Consider the following 20,725-nt stretch of genomic DNA (forward strand, 5'->3'; position numbering starts at 1 on the left):
CCAAGAAACTTAGGAGACCAGACTTGAACACATTAATCCAGAATTTACTTCCCCTAACAACTCCCTTATCTCTTGTTAGTGTGTTCTTCAATAGCCAAGTAATCTTATGAGTTACCTTAGCAACATGTCCTCTAAACTTCAACTCTCTGTCTAACACTACCCCTAAATCCCTAGCATCATCTGTTTCCTGGAGTACAGTTCCATCAGTGTGGTATGCAGCTTGTAATATATTTATCCCAAAATACGTAACTCGATATTTCTCCATGTTAAACTGATATGAATTAACTTTTGCCCATACTGGCAATATTTAAATCATCGTGCAAGTTCTCTACATTGCTTGATTCACTATTACTTCACCTAATTTTGCATCAGCAAACAGCTGAATATTTCCTTTCACATTATTTGCTATATCGTTTATGTACAAATTAAACAGTAGTGGTCCTAACACTAAACCTTACAGTGCATCACTGGTCACTAGCTTTTGCCTGGATTCTGCTCCTCCACATACCACTTCCTGATATTTGTCCAGTAGCCACCTTCTTATCCACGTAACCAATGGCATATTCCTCCCTATTTGTTCTAATTTGTGTAACAGAGTTCCATGTGGTATTCAATCAAATGCCTTTGCAAAATCTAGCAGAATCATTATGTAGCCATTTTCTTTATACAACACTGCTGTCATTCTATTATAAAATGTTAGTAAATTACCAAGGCATCACGACCCTTCCCAAATCCAATGTTGCTCCTCATGGAGTATTGTATCCTTATCAACCTAATTATAACAGACAGTGCCAATTTTTCCAGTACTTTTACCACCACTTCTGATACTGATTAGTCTATAATTAGTCTACTGCAGTCTTAGAGCATTCCTTATGCAAGGGGATTATTTTGCCACCTTTCCACTCCCTTGGAAACTATCAGTTGCACTCACTTGGAAACTATCAGTTGAGACTTAAACAGCCTAGTCAGAAGCATTGCTAGTTCCCTTGCACATTCCCACAAAACATGAACTGATATCCCATCTAATCCCACAGCTGTATATACATTGAGATTTTGCAATATCCTAAGAAACTCCAATTCATTTACCTCTCTTCCCATATAAGTGTGTCACATGCGTTAACCTTGCAAAGTGGTCACTCAGTAACTCAACTATTTTTATCAGCTTCTGCCACCATGTGACCATCAGTACTCATTAAGGTTATTGTTCCATAGCCATTCTTCCTCTTACTTGCCATAAAGCAAAAGAACTCTTTGGGATTTTCTTTGGTCTGTTTGGCTAGTTTCTTCTCATAATCTCATCTTTGCCTTCCTTACCATACTGGTTACTTTTCTTGCTTGACTGTTGTACTGTTCATGGGTTTGCTGGTCACCTTTCTCCTTATATACTCTCCACTGCATTTTCTTCATCTGCAGCTTGTGCTTAATAATATTACATCATCATCAAATTCCTGACATGTACCCTCAAGGGATGTACAGGATATGGTAGTACAACATCAAAAATTTATGTCATTACTAACTTCCTAGCTACAATTTTCCTCCAAATCAGTCTGTTACTCGTCAAGACTCCAACATTATCAGATCTTATGAATCTATCATCTAAGGCACTTTGTACCGTATAAATCCACCTATATCTTGGTCTTCCTTTGGGTCGTTTTCCTGCCAACCTAGCAAAGAACACTTGTTTTGCTATTCTTTCCTCGCCCATCCTGTTTAAGTGACCATACCACCTGAGATTAGCTCTGCTAATGCAATCCTAGATGCTGACAGTATCAAGTTCTTTCCTAATATCCTTGTTTTTAATGTGATATAGTCATTGATGCCATATGTTCACGCCGCTAATCTTTCTCAGGATTCTCATATCTGCGGTCTCTAGTCTTTGGTCAAGTGTCATACTTCTGACCCATCTCTCAGATCCATAAGTTAAAACTGGTTTGAACACTGTCTTGTATACAGCTAATTTAGTGTTCCGACTAATTTCTCTCTTATTCCATATGAATAAGAGAGAATTTCCAGCTTTGTTGATTCTGTTGTCTATTTCCATATTTAATTTACCATCTTCACTAAAAATCGTGCCTAAGTAGCTGAAATGTTTTGCTTGTTCCACAGGTTCCCCGTTCACAACACGGTTGACATTTTCAACAATTCTGCCTATTTTCATTGTCTTTGTCTTTTTAATGCTGACCTTCATACCATATCTATTACAACAGTTATTCAATTTAGTCAGAGAATCTTGCAAACTTGTAGTAGATTTATTTAGAAGTATAACATCGTCTGCATAAAACAAAGAGCTGACATTAACATCTCCAATTCTGATAACATGTTTAATACCACTTTCCTTCATAATGTGATCCATATAGATAATGAATAACAGAGAGGATAATGTACATCCCTGTCTCACACCCGATTTAACATTCAACCATCTTCCTGTACTTCAATTCTAACTGTCGACTTACAACTCAAATACAGACTAAGTATTGCTTGATATAATGCCCTATTGACACCATATAACTGTAGCTTATTGAATAGCTTCTCTCTTGGAACCTTGTCATATGCCTTTTCCAGATCGACAAAACTTAAATACAGATCTTTGTTATATTCCCATGCTTTCTTGACTATTTGTCATAAAGTGAAGATCTGATCCTGACAGCCTCTATTTGGCCTGAATCTAGCTTGTTTTTCACCAAGCTTTTCTTCCACAATTCCTCTCAACCATTTCTCAAGTATACTGGCATAAATCTTGCCTGGAACACTCAGTAAGGAAATACCTCTGTAATTCTCACATTCTATTTTATTTCCCTTTTTATATATGGGTACTATTAGAGCTCTACTCCAATCATCAGGAATTCGTCCCTTTGTCCAGGCCTTCTGAACTATGCAGTGCAGCCACTGTAAGACTTTTATACTACCATACTTCAGCATTTCTGGTCGAATATCATCTACTCCTGCTGCCTTTCCACATTTCAAGCCTTTGATGGATTTTTCTACTTCAAATATGGATATGTATTCCTTACTGCATGCCTGTTTTGTGTTTTTTACCACTGTGCTATCACTGCTTGTTTCATTTAGCAATTTTTCAAAGTAATTACTTCAAGGATATCTTTTGCTCCGGTTTTCATGTCACCTTTATCATCTCTAACTCCTTTTACTGCACTCTTTTTTCCATTTCTAAGCTTCTTCAGCAACTTCCAGAATAGCTTACCACCTTCTTGATATTTATTTTCTATGTTTTTGCCAAAATCCTCCCATGAATTTTATTTAGCTAGTTTTACACAGTGTTTAGCTTTCTTACATTTGTCTCTGTATTCTCTAAGAGCACAAGCTGACTTATTTGCCAGGAACTTTTGATATGCTTTCTTCTTTTCCTTCACTGCCTCTTTAACTTCCTGTGTCCACAATGGAGTTCTGATTTTTCTATCCTTGCAGACAACCTCACCACATACATGCCTCTCTAGCTGAATCAATCAGGTTTTTCTTCAAGGCTTGCCACCGAATCTCCAAGGTTTGGTTCTTGTTCTCAAACTCTTTCATTTTTTCTTCAATAATCTTTGTGTATTTTAGTCTACAGTTCACATCTGAGTGCTGCTCAACTTTTATTCGCTTTAAGACTTCCTTACATGTCATTCTTTTCAATGTGAAATTCAATTTTATCCTGCTCAAGACTAAATAGTGATTACTTCCAATTTCAAATTCTCTGTATACTCTGGTTCCTGCACCAGGAAGAAAACATCACTATCAACAATAACATAGTTGAGACATTTCTTATTCCTTACCTCTTATGTGAATTTGTGCACATTTTTATGTTGTAACATGGGACCATAGGCACAAATAAGTCTCATTGTCCAATTCCCTATTCTGATATTAGCTCACATCACTCTACTTGAGCCTGCCTGCCATTCAAGAAGATTAGTCTCATATTTTGTGTTGAATACTATGGCTACTCCTTCTTTTCCTTGATTGTCATTGCCTGAATATAACATTTTGTATTTATTGCTCAGAAAGATCTCACCAGTTTTTGTCTTTTTTGTTTCAGTCACCCTTATTATGTCGAACTGGTACTTATCTAATTCCTCAGCTAGCTCCATTTCTTTGCCATTCAGGCTTCTTATGTCGACAGTACTAATCTTTAACTCTCGTGATGTTGATTTGGGTGTGCTTTCAGATTTGAGTAATGATGAGTAATGATATTACTCATCCATCTAATTCCTACCCGGTTAACCTCCTCACCTTAGGTATACAATTTAATATAGATTCCTCTAGATGCCCCTTAACTATTTCCCATGCACTACTAACATCCTTCCTTGCAGGATTTTATGCCATGCCACAGCTTCAAGCTTCCTCCTAAGCTTGTCATAATCACCTGCCTTGTAGTTCCACATATATTCCATCTTAATAATAAAACTACACACTGCAGCAAATGAAAACCTTTTTTGGAACCAGCAACAGATCTTAGAAACCAATCTAGTTTCAAATATGGTTATGTAAAACTTCCCAAGATTTGTTAAAAAAAAAAAAAAATAATAATAATAATAATAATAATAATTCTTAGACATTCTGCCCAACAGCTAGAGAAGCTACAAATAGATGTCCCTTTTATGACTGACTTTTGATTGTAATCTTTCTATCTCTCTCAATTGTTTATTGTGTCATTTCTGTGCATATTACAATTATCATATTGTATTCCTGAAGATGCCCAGTGACTAAGATAATGTAGTAGTTAGTAACTTTTGTTTAATTGATTCCAACTACCGTTCTCATTCCAATAAGCCTCGGATATTAAGGTACTGGATTATCATACCGTATGATTCTGGTATCCACAGAAAATATTTCATATCAGTATTATTAACATATGACCTCCATGGAGTCAGACTCATCGTGGGAGCTATATTATACACAAAGCCCATCCCGACCATGCCTTAAACTAAATCATTGTGTCTACATTCACAAACCACTCAGGCAATGCATTCCACTCATCGACCACTCTCCATGTAAAGAACCTTCTGTTCACACCATCCTTATACAGTTTCCAGGGATGGCTTCTTGTTCTATCTTCCTCTCCCATTCTATGAAAATTTTTCCATGTCAACCTGATAACAACCCCTGAGTAATTTATATATCTCAATCATATTCCCCTCTCCTCCTCCTGTTAATGAGGCTTTGCAATTTACATTCTCTCAATCTGTCCTGATACTCCACATTCCAAAGACTACTGACCACCTTTGTGAATCTTCTTTGGACCTTTTCTAACATATCCTTGTCACCGTGAAAACTCAGTGACCAAATCTGTGCAAAATAATCCTTATAAGGCCTGATTAAGGCCTTATACAATGGTATCAAGGTCTTCTGCATCATTGCCATTATACAATGTGATGTCTTCACAACTTGTGCAATGTGGTCCCTGAATTTCAGATCCTTGCTCACCATCACTCACATATCAAATTTCAAAATCTTGCACTTTATAACATTGAACTGATAGTTCCACTTATCTTATCCATTCATGCAATCTATTCAAGTCCTGTAAAGCCATAACATCTGCTTGAGTCTGCATTGCTCTCCCCAGTTTTGCTATAATAAATTTAGTTTAATTATCCAAGTGTGAGCAAACAAAGCATGCGCCTGAAAATATCAAAGCACATCTCCTTGCAGACATGTATTATGCTATGCATTGAGGGAAGGGCCACTACCCAGACCGATTTCGACCTTTATTGAGGTCTCATCAGTGGGAGGTCTGGGTAGTTGCCCTTCCCTCAATGCATAGCATTATACATGTCTGCAAGGAGATGTGCTTTGCATGGTGAGATACTGAGACAAGGAGCGATGAGAGCTTGGTCCACCTTTGCTACGAGTTGCCAACAGATGCACTACCTTGCCTCAGTCCTGAAGATATTTTCAAGTGCAAGCTTTGTTTGCTCGCTCTTGGATAAAGGATTAAACTAAATTTATTATAGTCTAACCAACAAAATAAACTTCCAACCCCAGTTTTGTATCATCTGCAAACAGCTGCATGTCACCAGTAAACCCAACCCAATATCTATTAAAGATACCAAGCAATTTTAAATAAAATAAAACTTGGTTTTAATCCTATTTCCCCAAGTAAGCAAACAGACAAATAAATCAAGTTTGTGCTTGCACGTAGTGCAAGTCAGGGCGACTCCGCACGTAGTGCAAGTCCAGGCAACTCGTAAAGGTGGAATAAGCTTTGATCACTATCCTTGGTATTTACCCTTAATGCAAAGCACATCCCCTAGAAGAGATGTATGATGCTATACATTAAAGGCAGGAGCTACTCCCCAGACCGGTTTTGACCTTTATTGAGGTCTCATCAGTGGGAGCCAGGCTTAAGAAATGCCAAGGTTTAAGTAATACAGAGCTTATAAATTTTACCTGAACAAATTGCCACAAGGTGCTTTGACCTTATTAATTAAAAATCTCAGGATGAGAGATAGATGTAGAAAGTTTTTTTAACTTGGGTATGTTATATATTAAAGATACCAAGCAATTTTAAATAAAACTGAGTTTTAATCCTATTTCCCAAGTAAGCAAACAGACAAGTCAGCCAAGTTTGCACCTGCACGTAGTGCAAGTCAGTGCAACTCCACACATAGTGCAAGTTCAAAACTTTCTACATCTATCTCTCATCCTGATATTTTTAATTAATAAGGTCAAAGCACCTTGTGGCAACTTGTTTAGGTTGCCATTTATGGTCGAGGCTGAGAACTTTTCAGACCACCCTCATATTTTAACTGTGCATACCTTCTCTTCCATTTGTGGGATTGAGGAGTAAGATATGCACAGTTAACCTCCTATTCTATTGGTGATAGGTTACAGTATGCAGTTCCAATCTCCAGCTTACCCCCTCCATGTGGGGGCACTTGTTTGTAGTGTGTGTGGGGGGATCTCCTAGTGATGGTACTAGCCCTTTTAATTTTTTTCTCTTTTCCTTTCTTCACATATATTTTTTGCTCTATTTCTCCTGAGTCTTTTCTACTATCTGTCTTCCAGACTACCATTACTGGGATCCATTGCCTTGCAGCCATGTTAGCTATGCAATCCAACTCATGGACATCCAAAAAGGAGGGATCCTGGAAGTCTTGCACTATTTTGATCTGTGCTTCAACAAGACAGATGGTTCTGGATAGCCTGGACAAGATCAATTGGCTAGTGGGCTTGCCTGCAAGGATCAAGCGTGTTGCAGTAAGTCTCCTTCCCTTTGGACAGGGCCCAAGTTTGCTGTGGTGCTTGTATAGCATCCAAGGTAACCCTGGCATTCCACTCCCGAGAGCAGTGATTGCTTGCCACATAGTGGACATCCATGTGCAACTCCATGGTGGATGGAAAGCTCTGGTACTGAACAAAACAAACCACTTGAGAGCATGAATCCTTCATCCTCAGTTGTTTCAGGGACCCTAACAAAGTCCCAGCTAAGAAATGATACCATTGATACACCTTTCGATAACAGAAATAAGAGACTAAAGACACGTGATACCAGTATAAATGAGTTTTTCTAATCATTCATGCAACAGGTGAAAAGCCAATAAGAAAAATATCGCCCTTCTTTCAAAAGGAATTATAACTGGCAGGTTCTTTCAAAACAGTTAAACTATGTTCTGGCAATGTCCTCATAGAAACATTATGTCAGCTACATTCCGGAAAAACTACTCAGAGCAACATCAGTGGGTGGAATTCCAGTAACAGTTACACCCGATAAATCATTCATTTCCTGTAGAGGAGTGATCTCAGAACAGAATCTCCTAGATGTTCTTGATGATATATGTTCAGAGCTGAAAGATCAGGGGAATGACAGTTATGAGGTGCATCCTGATCCATAGGGATGGTCATCTGGTTCTAACCAGAAACACCATCCTTACTTTTGATACGCCTAATCTTTCAACATCTATTAAAGTAGGGTATCTCAGTTGTCCTGTTAGACTGTACATCTCTATTCCACTTAGACATTTCAAATACCAGAAATGTGGACATGCTCAAACTGTTGTGGCTTTGCCACCTGTGGCTAATGTGGTAGTAAAGAACATAACCAATCTTGCTCTGAAAAGAAAGCTAAACGTGCAAACTATCAGGGAGATCATCCAGCATACTCCCATGTATGTTAGAAGTGGAAAGATGAAAAAGAAATACAAAAAATAAAAACAGAATAAAACATCATATCAGGATGCAAAAAAGAAAGTTAGCCACTCCCACACCTGCTCTGAGATCCTCTTATGATGAGAAGGTAACAGTTAAGAAAATGTCAACAGCAGCAATTAAAAATCATTTGATAATTTCACCATACCTGAACTTTACAATTGTGACTGTTTCACACAATGTATGGTTCCATTTGATGAGAACCCACCTGCGAAAAAAATTTTGGCAAGGTTATCACTTAATGCCAAACCACCAGATCCTCCCACAGAAAAAAATGGATACTTCACTATCTACTGAAAGCAACTTGAATATACTCGGTGATCCTGACACATCTGATGATTTATGGAATATTTTTCCAAAGGAATAGATGGACACTGGTCATCCATACTTCTGAAGATCTAATGAGGAAATAGAAACCCAACAAGGGTATCCTACCTCCCGGAAATCAGACAAGTCTACGAAGCCTAAACAATAGGAAAATTTTCGCAGTGGAACTGTTGTGGGTTTTGCCAGAATATGGATGATATCAATCACCTGCTGCTGAAAAACAAACCTTTTTGTTTCTGTATGCAGGAAACTTATTGAAAACCCAGTGAGGCCCTTACCTTTAGGAATATCACTCTTGTATGCAAGGACAGAACTGGAAATGGTCCTTCACGTTGTGAAGTAGTTATTCTCATGGGCAGTTATACTCCTTTCCATCATGTTCTGCTTAATACCGCTCTAGAAACAGTAGCAATTCACCTATCTGTGAGGTTTCTTATAATGCAGTTGCCTCAGCTCAAAATCCTAATGGGTGACTTTAATAATAATGTTGTGAGAGGTAATGCTAACATGAATAGACAAGTCTTATCATTGAGAAAATGCTCAATAACCATGATCTCTTCCCTATTAATAGTGGAGTAAATACTTTCTTCCGTATGTTAACCTGCTCTTATTCTGTAATCGATCTTACAGTTTGCTCCCCTGCCATTTTTCCCTACTCACATGGGATGTTGATGAAAACATATATGAAAGTGACCATTTTCCCATTTAATACTGCTCTAGATTTTTAGTACTGTCTTCACAGGAACCATATCATCCTATATGGATGCCCATGCAGAAAATGTACCAGGCAAACTAGAATACAGTTTTCCCATCTTGCTGAATGCAATACTGAAGTAATCTGCCAAATATCTATCAATGAAGCAGTGAAATATGTCAGATTGTATTTTCCATTCTGCAACCTCAGCAATTCCAAAAACATCATCCAGATTTCCGCTCTATCCAAAATCTTGGTGGAACCCAGAGTGCCAAGCAGCGAAAAAAGATCAAGATAGAGCATGGGTTTTATTTCATAGATACCCTACCACAACATACTTAATACCATTTAAACATGCTCGAGCCAATCCACCTTTTGTGAGACATAAGATTCAATAACAGTCCTGGATTAAATTTACATCATCAATTAATCAAACAACCAGTGCAAAAATTGCATGGAATAAAATCCGGAAGATGAAAGATAGATACAGAACACACTGGTTGTCTACCTCGGAACATAATGGATGTATCATTGCTGATCCCAAAGCTAGTGCTGACACTCTTGGAGAAAACTTTCCCAGGATCTCAGCAACAGTTTCCTGTCCTCTTGACTTTAAATAACAGTGAGAGAAACAGCGGCTGAACTTTAGTACGGAGGGATAGAGCCATACAATCAGCCATTTGTTAAGGAATAACTCAAAAAAACACGCTCACCCTCTCTCACGCGCGCGCGCACACACACACTTAGATATTGATGATGTCCATTATGAGATGATTAAACACCTCCCTTCATCTTCTTGTGGATCTCTTTCTCTTAACAGAATATTTACAGAGGAAGAGTTTCCATACTCTTGGCATAAATTGTCATTGCTATCCCAAAGCCAGGCAAGGATCCAGCACAGACCAACAGTTATTGTCAAATTGTTCTAACCAGCTGTCTTTGTATGGTCTCATATAAAAATATATATATATAAACACAAGGCTTCTCTGGTAATTAGAAAGCACCAAACTTCTTTTCAACACACAGTGTGGCTTTCATAGACACCAGAGAAGCCTTATGTTTATAATTTTTTTTTGTATGTCCACTAATCAACCTTGGACCATTTGATCCATCTATGAAATGAGAACATGTGGTTTCAGTGTTCTTTGACATGCAAAAAGCTTATGACACAGCTTGAAGATATGTCACATTAAAAGATCAGGTTAATTTTCTCTGAGGGGGGGGGGAATACCTTCCTATTTTTGTTTAAAAACTTTCTATCCAATCATGTCTTCCTAGTCCATGTGGGAAGCACATTATCTAAGCCATATTGAGAAGAGGAAGTTCTTCAGTGCTATGTCTTAAGTGTGACCCTCTTCACTATTAAAGTGAACTCAGTTACAGAACAGCTTCCTCCCACAGTAAGCAATTGCCTTTATATCAATGACTTCAATTTGCTGTCACTTCTGCAGTATGAGGGTTATCAAAAAAAACAAAACTTCAGCAAACTAATCCTGTCTGTTCATGGGCTCTTTATCATGGGTTTAGGTTATCTGCAGAAAGAACTGTCTGTGTTCACCTCTGCCAGAAATGCACTTTCCATTCCTATCCTAATTAAAGAATGGGATAAACTATTATCCCTGTAGTTCTAGGGACCAAGTTTTTGGGACTCATCTTTGGTAGAAAGCTAACATTCTTAACACACATTCATCATCTTCGGGATCAGTGTGAAAAAGAGCATTGAATATCCTCCACACTATCCTCTATGGAATGGGGTGCTGATTGCTGTTTCTTGCTCTGCATTTATCGTGCACTTGTATGTTCAAAGCTTGATTATGGTTCCAAGGTTTACAGTTCTGCAAAGGAGAGCATGCTCTGGTGGTTGGACCTGATCCATCATCAGGGTATCTGATTAGCTATTGGTACTTTTTGCACATTGCCCATTCAAAGTCTTTGTGTTGAATCAAATGAACCCTTTCTGTCACTCAGGTGAAAACATTTGCCATTTAATTGTGCCCTAAAAAGAAATCCCTTCCTCATCATCCTACATAGACCAGTCTCTTTTCTCTCTATTGGTAGGTCTTATGACTGCCATTCATCCCTTTCGAATGTGCATTAAAGAGGCTAAAGCTATTGGCATGAATGTTGACATTACCTGCACTTAACAAAAACAGCATTCCTCCATGGCAGGCTTGCATCCCATCCTGCAACCTCTCACTTCAACTATACACCATCATCTGCCTTCCTTCAATGCACACAGAGCAGCCCACTTTGATTTCTCCCATCTATAGTGATAGGTTCAAGATCAGCGATTTCTGTTGGCTGTGCTGCATTGTTTTCTAACATTACTCTCTCCAAACAGATCCGACTTGACTGCAGTAATTATACAGCAGAGATGCATGCCATTCAGCTCACACTTGTGCATATAAAAGAAAACTCCTACCAAAAGTGTGTAATTTATACAGATTCTTTGAGTTCTTTACAGGCAATCTACTCTCTGGTGTATAATCCCCATCCAGTGCTTAAAGATGCAACTGCTAGATCAGCTCATACTTTTTCTACATATTGTTTGACAGTTATAATATCAAAGTTATTGCCCAATGGCAATAATCCTGACAGAAAGCACTGATGAACAAATTGCATAAGATTAAGCCTGAAATTAAGCATAGGCAGTCTAGTCAACATAGTAACAGAAGAAAATAAGTTGTTCTTGCTTGGCTCTGTATAGGTCACAGTCATCTTACATGTTCTTATCTACTGAGGGCTGATGACCCACTGATGTGTGAGAAATTCAACCCTGTCTCATCATTAGTCATATTCTGATGGAGTATCTGCACTTCAGATGAGAGAGGAATGGCATTGTTACTTATATGACCTGAGCCCTATACATTCAGGCAGATGTTATCAGACTTGGACAAATTGTATGGTATTTTTACAAAGAATTAATTTATTCAAATATGTATAATTTTGTACATATTTTTTTTCTCAAGGATGTTTAATAATAGGAAGTTGAAATTATTCACCAAGAAATTAGTGATCATGCACTACTTCCTCACAAATTCTCTAAATTTATCGATGCACTTGTCCCAATGACAGATCAGTTTATCAATACTGAAGAAGTCCATGCCCACACTGAGTAACCAATACCCAACCACCTGATGAATTTCCTCATCCGTAGTGAAACACCTTCTGAAAAGGTGTTTCTTGATGGGGACCGAACAAATGGAAGGCACTAAGTCTGGGCTAGGGAGGGGGGATGTGGCAGAGTTTCCAACAATTACAGCACAACCACTACTGAGTGGTGTGTGGAGTAGCATTGTTATGCACCAAAATCATGCTGTTTGTCAAGAGTCCTATTCGTTTGTGTCAAATGTTGGCTTTCAGTTTCTCCAGCGTTGCACAGTAAAGCTCTGCATTGATTGCTACTCTCTTTGGCATGAAGTCCACCAACAGAATGCTTTAATGATCCCAGAACAATGTGTCCTTGACTTTTTGGACAATGGAAACAGTTTTAAATTTTTGTGCACAGGAGATTGTAGATGTTTCCAAGTCATGGAATCTTGTTTGCTTTTCAGGGTAAAGTGATAAACCCACATTTTGTCTCCTGTGACTAGGCAAGGAGGAAAATCCTTGCCTTGTTGTATCACAACAGATTCTCCAGACACATCCCCATGCATGTTGCCTTGTGCTCCTCTGACAATTGTCAGGGCACCCAGTGGAAGCGCCTTCGAAAGTCAAGGACATACATGAACAATTTTGTAAACATTGGGCTTCACTCGCATAGTTTCACCCACCGGTCTTCAAGAACAATGCCCTTAATGCACAAAATATGTTCTGTCTTGCTTGATGAATGCCTGCCCACCCAATGTCATTCTTCAATGTCACCACAGCCTGTTTTAAATTCATTGCACCAAAATCACACCTACTTCTTTGACATCACTTTTTTGCTATACACAAGCAGTTCATGGTAAATGTCACTTGGCAAAGCCTCTTTTGCTTGAAAAAATAAATAACTTCATGGACACCTGTTTTGGACCACACAGCAGTGGTGGTATTTTTGAACTTTATTAGTGAGTCTATCTGCTCACCATGTTTTATCTCATTCCCTTTCACCATTATTAAAAAAAAAAAAAAGTTACCATACTTTTTATAAATCCCTTGTATCTATCAATACCATGTGTCCTCGTGTAGTATGACCTTTGCTGTTAAGATGTAATGGGCACTTTATAAATATGCTGGAGTTGCTGGAAGAATTTTTGTCTAACTGTTCCTGTGGATGGAGCATAAACATTTATAAACCTTATTACACATCCACAGTATTTCCAGTCTGTTCAATATTCGTCCTTCTGTATCCCTCTAGATATTACAGAATAATTGAAGGGGGGGATATCCACCCCTGTTAAACTTTCCAAAGCTTTAAGAAGAAAGAAGTGAGTACCTATTTGGAGATAAAAACTGTATTTCAATTATTAGATATATGAAGAGCCAAAGGCTTCAATTCGGCGACATATGACTTGTTTAAGTTAAGGGATATAACATCCCATATCGTTTCTTAGCCGAATAAGAAACTCAAAGAGTTTCATGCTGAATATAGTAGGAACTATATAAAGTTCGGCAATTCCAAGCGTAAGCAAATACCTGGATACTGCAGCAACTGACCCTTAAGGTAGTGCAAGCTGAGGCAACTCATGTCTAAGGTGGAGCAAGCTCTGTTCACTATTCTTGATATTTACCCATAATGTGAACTTAGCTCCTAGGAGCTAAGTTCACATTATGGGTAAATATCAAGAATTATAATCAAGGTATATATAAGAATTATATATCAAGAATCATAAATATCACCCATAATGTGAACTTAGCTCCTAGGAGCTAAGTTCACATTATGGGTGAACTTATGGGTAAATATCAAGAATAGTGAACGGAGCTTGCTCCACCTTAGACATGAGTAGCCTCAGCTTGCACTACCTTAAGGGTCAATTGTTGCAGCATCCAGGTATTTGCTTACGCTTGGAATCGCCGAACTTTATATAGTTCCTACTATATACTGCAGCAACTGACCCTTAAGGTGGAGCAAGCTCCATTCACTATTCTTGATATTTACCCATAAGTTCACCCATAATGTGAACTTAGCTCCTAGGAGCTAAGTTCACATTATGGGTAAATATGGGTGAACTTATGGGTAAATATCAAGAATAGTGAACGGAGCTTGCTCCACCTTAGACATGAGTTGCCTCAGCTTGCACTACCTTAAGGGTCAATTGTTGCAGCATCCAGGTATTTGCTTACTCTTGGAATCGCCGAACTTTATATAGTTCGTACTATATTCGGCATGAAACTCTTTGAGTTTCTTATTCGGCTAAGAAACGATATGGGATGTTATATCCCTTAACTTAAACAAGTCATATGTCGCCGAATTGAAGCCTTTGGCTCTTCATATATCTAATAATTTATTAGGACACCTCTCGGCAATACTCATAGAAGGGTTGTAAGTTCTGTTCGCTACAAACTTGATATTAACTAGGTCTACCTACTCACTGATGAGACCTCAATAAAGGTTGAAACCGGTCTGGGTAGTGACCTTCTCTCATAATGTTGAACAGTAATACAGCTCCTAGGAGCTAAGTTCACATTATGGGTAAATATAAAAAAAACTGTATTTCAATTTCAAGGCTAATGTTCTTGATTTGGAAGCTAGTTAATTTCTTTTCATGTATATTAATCATACTGAAAACTTTGCATCAGTGAACTTCATTATTTTCTTCTTTAATTATCTCTCTCTTTCCTTTTATCAGCATAAGATGGTTCCTCATAATCTGTGAACTTCTGAACCCGAGGATGATTTTTCATTTGACATTTTACAACCTTCTCCATCTTTACATTTTTTATCATTTCTTTTCTTTTTAGATTTTTGTTCCTTTTTTTTTTTTTTTTAGTTTACATTCTAATTTCTTCTGTTTATCTTCTTTTTTTTTATTAATTTATGTTTTCTTTTGGGTGATCTTTGTAAGTTCTTTCAGATGTCTCACATGCTTTTCATTTGTTTGCATTTGGCCTTGTATCTGTTCACTTGTTATACTAAAATCGTTATTATTAATTTTAACTAATGTTGTTTTGCCCATATTTGACAGGGAAAGTGGCTCCCTATTCTGGAATTTTGCGACTTATTTCTCACTGATATCGTCTCGCCCTTTTTTTGTGATTTTACCAAGTATAGTTTGTTTGAAAGACTGAATTGGAAGATCTGAGAACTCTTCTTTATTCTTCTCGATGTATATGCTGTTTTAATAGGCTCTGCCAGTGCTTTCACTCTTTTTGGCAAAGGTTCTAAAAGGACAGGTAGTAATGTGATGTTCAGAACTTTTGATTTCCTGACAGGATTTGAGACACTGATTAGTGATATGTCCACTTTGTGTTCTGCCCAAAGCACAATACAGGTTGGTAGTTTGAGTAGGCTTTTTTGCAGACTTTGATTTATTTTTTGCTGCTTTTGTGAGCTGCAGACTAGGCTAAGTGATACTGTGATATGTTCAATTTGACTTGGAGTGCATTGGTACGTTTGTTGTATTACTGGGGATTCAATAGTAGTCGGGTATTTTGATTAGAATGAGTGAAGGCCTTGATTTGAGTTAGAATTGTTTGTTATTCAACCAGTGCAAGTGTTGGATCAGAATAATGGAAACATTAAGCAGATTGTGAAAAGAGGATGATTCCACATATTAATGCTACAGAACATGAAGCTCAGACTGGCATAAAGAAGGATATTTTATGAAGAAAAACATGGGTGATAATGTCATTGTTCCAAGAATTGAGTTGACACCTGCTACTAGTGTATTTGGAAAGAAAAGTTGGTAGAATAAAAATTATCTTGTATTCTGGTGGGTAAATGGACAATTTTTGTTAGGTCATTCCTAACAGCAAATACTTTGACATTTTTTTCATGATAATTCAGTAAAATATGAGCAGAGAAACCAGTTTGAGAAATTGACGTTGAAGTTTGATCCTTCCCAAGAAAAATGATTTCCTAGTTATGGTATTTGGACTGTAGAAAATACAGCTTTAATCAGAAGTTGGAAGGCAATAAAGATTGCAAATTATATTACTGCATGGGAATCTCTATGAAATCATACAAATCGCAGGAGGTCTACACTAGCCATGTTAATACCTGTCATGCCGTACTACATATTTGCTGATACATCCATAATGCATAGCAATATACATGTCTAAAATAAAGTGTCCTTTGTATAATGGGATACTGAGGCAATTGATGTGAAGTAGATAGTCTATATACAAATAGCTTTGTTGTGAAAATACTTCACTGCAAACTTTGTTTGCCTATACCTAGATAAAGAATTAAACAAGAATATAATTTCTTTGCAAGGTATAATATTTTTATACCAAAGCCTGGAATATGAAATCAGCACATTGAAAACTGATTTCAAAAGAACTAAAAGCAGAAAACTTTGCACCCTGTCCAGATAACAGCCATGTCTTTTATGGAACTTTCTCTGTAAAACAGAGCATTGCATGTTATGCACATTTTTTTTAAAACAAAATAAGTCTTTATTTTATAGTACATTTAACTTCAGCTTGCCATTACTGTTGTGGATAGCAGTTGTTAGACTTCTGTTATATTCCTATTAGATACCTCATCATGGCTTGAGTAAGATTCATATTATACTAGGTAGTGAGAAAGTGTCCTTTGCATTGTGTGTGCTGAGACAATTGATGTGAAGTCAACAACCTCTATATACAAGTAGCTTCATCATGAAGATGCTTCCCTGCAAATTTTGTTTTTGCTTATACTTAGAGGATTAAACAAGAAAATAATTTCTTGGCAAGGTATAATTTACTTATACCAAATCTTGAAATAGCTGCAAGAAAACTATCAGCACATTAATAAATTTAATTTAATCCTTTATCCAAGTGTATGCAAACAAAGGTTTGTGCCTGAAGTATCTGCAGGACTGAGGCAACTCATAGTAAAGGTCAACCAAGCTCTCATCACCCCTTGTCTCAGTATCTCCCATAATGCAAAGCACATCTCCTTGCTGACATGTATAATGCATTAAGGGAAGGGCCACTACCCAGACCACTTTTGACCTTTATTGAGGTCTCGTCGCTGGAAGCCAGACCCAGAAATGGTAATACTGAGGCAGAAGCAATGGAGAGGTCATATTTACTTACGAGTTGCCACCTTATTATTAGATTACTCTGGATTTAGAGAAAGATGTTGGAAGCTTATTTTCCACTTGGTTAGACTATAATAAATTTAGTTTAATCCGTTATCCAAGTGTATGCAAACAAAGGTTTGTGCCTGAAGTATCTTCAGGACTGAGGCAACTCATAGTAAAGGTGGACCATCTCATCACTCCTTGTCTCAGTATCTCCCATAATGCCAAGTATCTCCCATAATGCAAAGGTCCTTTCCATAATGCTATGCATTAAGGGAAGGACCACTACCCAGACCGACTTTGACCTTTATTGAGGTCTCGTCAATGGGAGCCTAGTATCACCATTTCTGGGTCTGGCTCCCACTGACAAGACCTCAACAAAGGTCAAAACCGGTCTGGGTAGTGGCCCTTCCCATAATGCATAGCATTATACATGTCTGCAAGGAGATGTGCTTTGCATTATGGGAGATACTGAGACAAGGAGTGATGAGAGCTTGGTCCACCTTTACTCCGAGTTGCCTCAGTCCTGAAGATACTTCAGGTGCAAGCCTTTGTTTGCATACACTTGGATAAAGGATTAAACTGAATTTATTATAGTCTAACCAAGTGGAAAATAAACTTCCAATATCAGCAGATTGAAAAATGATTTTGAAATAACTAAAAGCAAGGAACTTGCTTCCTATTCAAACGGCTACCATGCCTTTTGGTCTATCCAAAACTATTAGCTGTAACTTCTGCTCAACACTCTTTCCACTGTTATTACATCTGAATGGTTCTATTGCATCATCTCTTTCACAGAAAAAGCCCACCTCCTAGCTTCCTACTTCTCCAATCCTTGCACAGATAATTTTGGTAAGTGTCTTGCAACCATTCATTCCAAACACTTTTCACTCAATGCCCCATCTGATCTTTTGCCAGAATGAGATCAGAAAAATCTTGTCCAATGTGGATACCAAAAAGTCTCCTGGATCCGAGGCAATGTGTGCTAATTTCTAGACTGTAAGACAGATACCAATGAAATCATAGAGCCTAAAGGTAACAGAGTGGGAGTCAAAATCTGGAAATTAGCCCACATACAACCCATTTCTAAGAAGGTGACAGATCTTTAACTTCAAAATCCAATTTCTCTCATGACAGATCTTTAACTCAAAATCCAATTTATTAAATATCAAATCCTGTCTCAGAAGTAAGGTACTTTTGAGGAGATTTTCAGCTGAAAGTGAGTTAACCAATATTTTCGTTCAATAAACTCAAGCTTTTACCTCCATAATGGACATTAGTTGGAAAACACATGCAATTGGCAGATATAATGCATGGTTGCTATTGACTTGAACTGCTCTTCCATAATATTAAAACAGCAGGTAAAGATAAATTTTCATTTATAGATAATTGTAAAAGGAATTTTATTGTCTCATTACATTGCTGGATGTTGTATATATCTTTTTTTCATAACTTGCTTTGACATTTTGCCCATAATCGGTGATATTAAAACTTTTATCAAGAACAAAATTCTGTTTTCTGCTGTTTGAAGAGGCAGGTAGATGACTTTAAATGGAATTTTTTTTCACTGTAAAATAACAGAACACTGCATGTTGTGTGTATCTTTTTTTTTAAAGAAAATAATTCTTTATTTTACAGTACATTTAACTTCAGTGTGCCATTACTGTCGTGGCTAGCAATTCTTGTACTTGGTGTTGTTGGAAGTGTCCTGTATTATATTCCTATGAGATACCTCATCATGGCTTGGGGTAAGATTGATATTATTATTATTATACCAGGTAGTGAAAAAATATAATTAACATTAGCAATAGAAAAGGTCAATGCAGCAAAACATTTTTTCCTCTGTTATTGCAAATTTTCACATTTGTTTTCAATACCTGGAATTAATATTTTAATCAGTTTGTTAACTAGATTATCAATTGACAAATATTTATCCTTCATAATTTACATGGTTAATTTTTGACTCTTAATTCATTCATGGCTGAGCATGTTATGTAATGATTTACCCAATGAATTTCATATGTCCAGATGGCATTGAACAGTCTTGTAGTTTGGGGATTGGTAGTTTTTTTTCTAACTTTTGAGCAAAACTGTCTGCTTTTTTTTATTGAAGAAATGGAATTCTTCTCTTCTAAGCAGGTGTTGGAAAATTGACACATAAAAATAACTTGTTTGATTCATGTAGCAAGTTGTAAATTAGGTAGATGCTGTATTTCAAAATGCAAGTGGATGGAAATGGGACTGACGACAAAACATTGTATTTATTCTTTACAAGTTGTTATAGTGATGGAATGATATCTATCAATGAAACAGAAGTAAACTTCTTTTTTTTTTCTTTATGTAAACTCTATCCACAAAAGATTGTAAATACATTAGTACTATGGATGTGCTAAGATTGGATAATCCAGAAACCCTGCTTGAGAGGCTAAATGTGGAATGTTTTCAAACCATTTCAGGCTTCCAGTAAGCAGGGTAGTTGTGTTCTACTTCTGGGCAATAAAATCAGATGCCATCTAAAGACAAATATCATTCATAAACATTTATGCCTATGGTGGAATTTGTACCCACTGCCTGCCATATGGACAAAAGTATATATAGTCCACTTGGCCAAGCCAAGAAGATCCACTGTGTTTTAAAAAAGCAAGTTGTATTATGCACCACTAAAGTGAATCAGTACATGGCAAAGAGCAAACCAGACATCAACAAATGATATTGTTCTTTGCATTTCTTGTATTGTTAATTAATCAGTGGGAACTTCCACTGCAGTTTTGAATGCAAGCAATTCAAAAACAGTCAGAATAAACAGAAAATGCTGTTTTTTTTTTAATTATCAGCAAAAATTAGGTAGATTATAGACTAACAAAAAAAAAAAAAAGTGGAATGTGTAGAACATCTAGAAGAAAATAGTTATTATATATAATATTGTTATCAGTATAAAAAATTGTCAATCTGCACTGGGTATCATACAATTCTGATTTTTTTTTTTGCCTGAATGCTAAAATTTTTTTATGCCTGAATGCTAAAATGTGTAGGTCTGTTTTGTTATATTTTTAACTAATTTTACTTTGTTTATACTTTGTTAATAATACAATGTGCAAATATTAACATAAAACTTTTGTATATAGTATTGTACTGTCATAATGAGTGTACAATTTGTACACTTAACAGTAAAATAATTAGATGGAACCACATGAAGCAAGAATAATTCTTCAAAGCTACTGCTTTATTATTGAATATTTCATTGGAAGAGGCAGGGGAGACTTGGTAATCAACAAATTCTTCAAATTCAGGAATTACAGCAAAGCATTCTGATGATGGTTTGCCAGAACATAACTTGTGGAAGGTTTAAGGCTCATCTTCAGAGGATGACATGACAACAGGAATGGGCTTCTTTAAAAATGTGTACATTACATCT

General features: G+C 37.0%; 1 protein-coding gene across 5 annotated transcripts in view; it reads left to right on the forward strand.

Annotated features, from left to right (window-relative positions):
- Mctp (multiple C2 domain and transmembrane region protein) overlaps positions 1–20,725 on the forward strand; it is a 642,744-nt gene that overhangs the window by 608,179 nt on the left and 13,840 nt on the right. For all 5 annotated transcript variants that reach the window (XM_090402333.1, XM_090402331.1, XM_090402329.1 and 2 more), the window contains one exon: positions 18,949–19,058. In XM_090402333.1, the coding sequence (XP_090258459.1) occupies positions 18,949–19,058 (110 nt within the window). The remainder of the gene's footprint in view (positions 1–18,948; positions 19,059–20,725) is intronic.

This window comes from Typopeltis vanoorti, chromosome 13, assembly GCF_054136105.1.
Source record: "Typopeltis vanoorti isolate ZY-2024b chromosome 13, IOZ_Tvanoo_1.0, whole genome shotgun sequence".
NCBI lineage: Eukaryota > Metazoa > Arthropoda > Arachnida > Uropygi > Thelyphonidae > Typopeltis > Typopeltis vanoorti.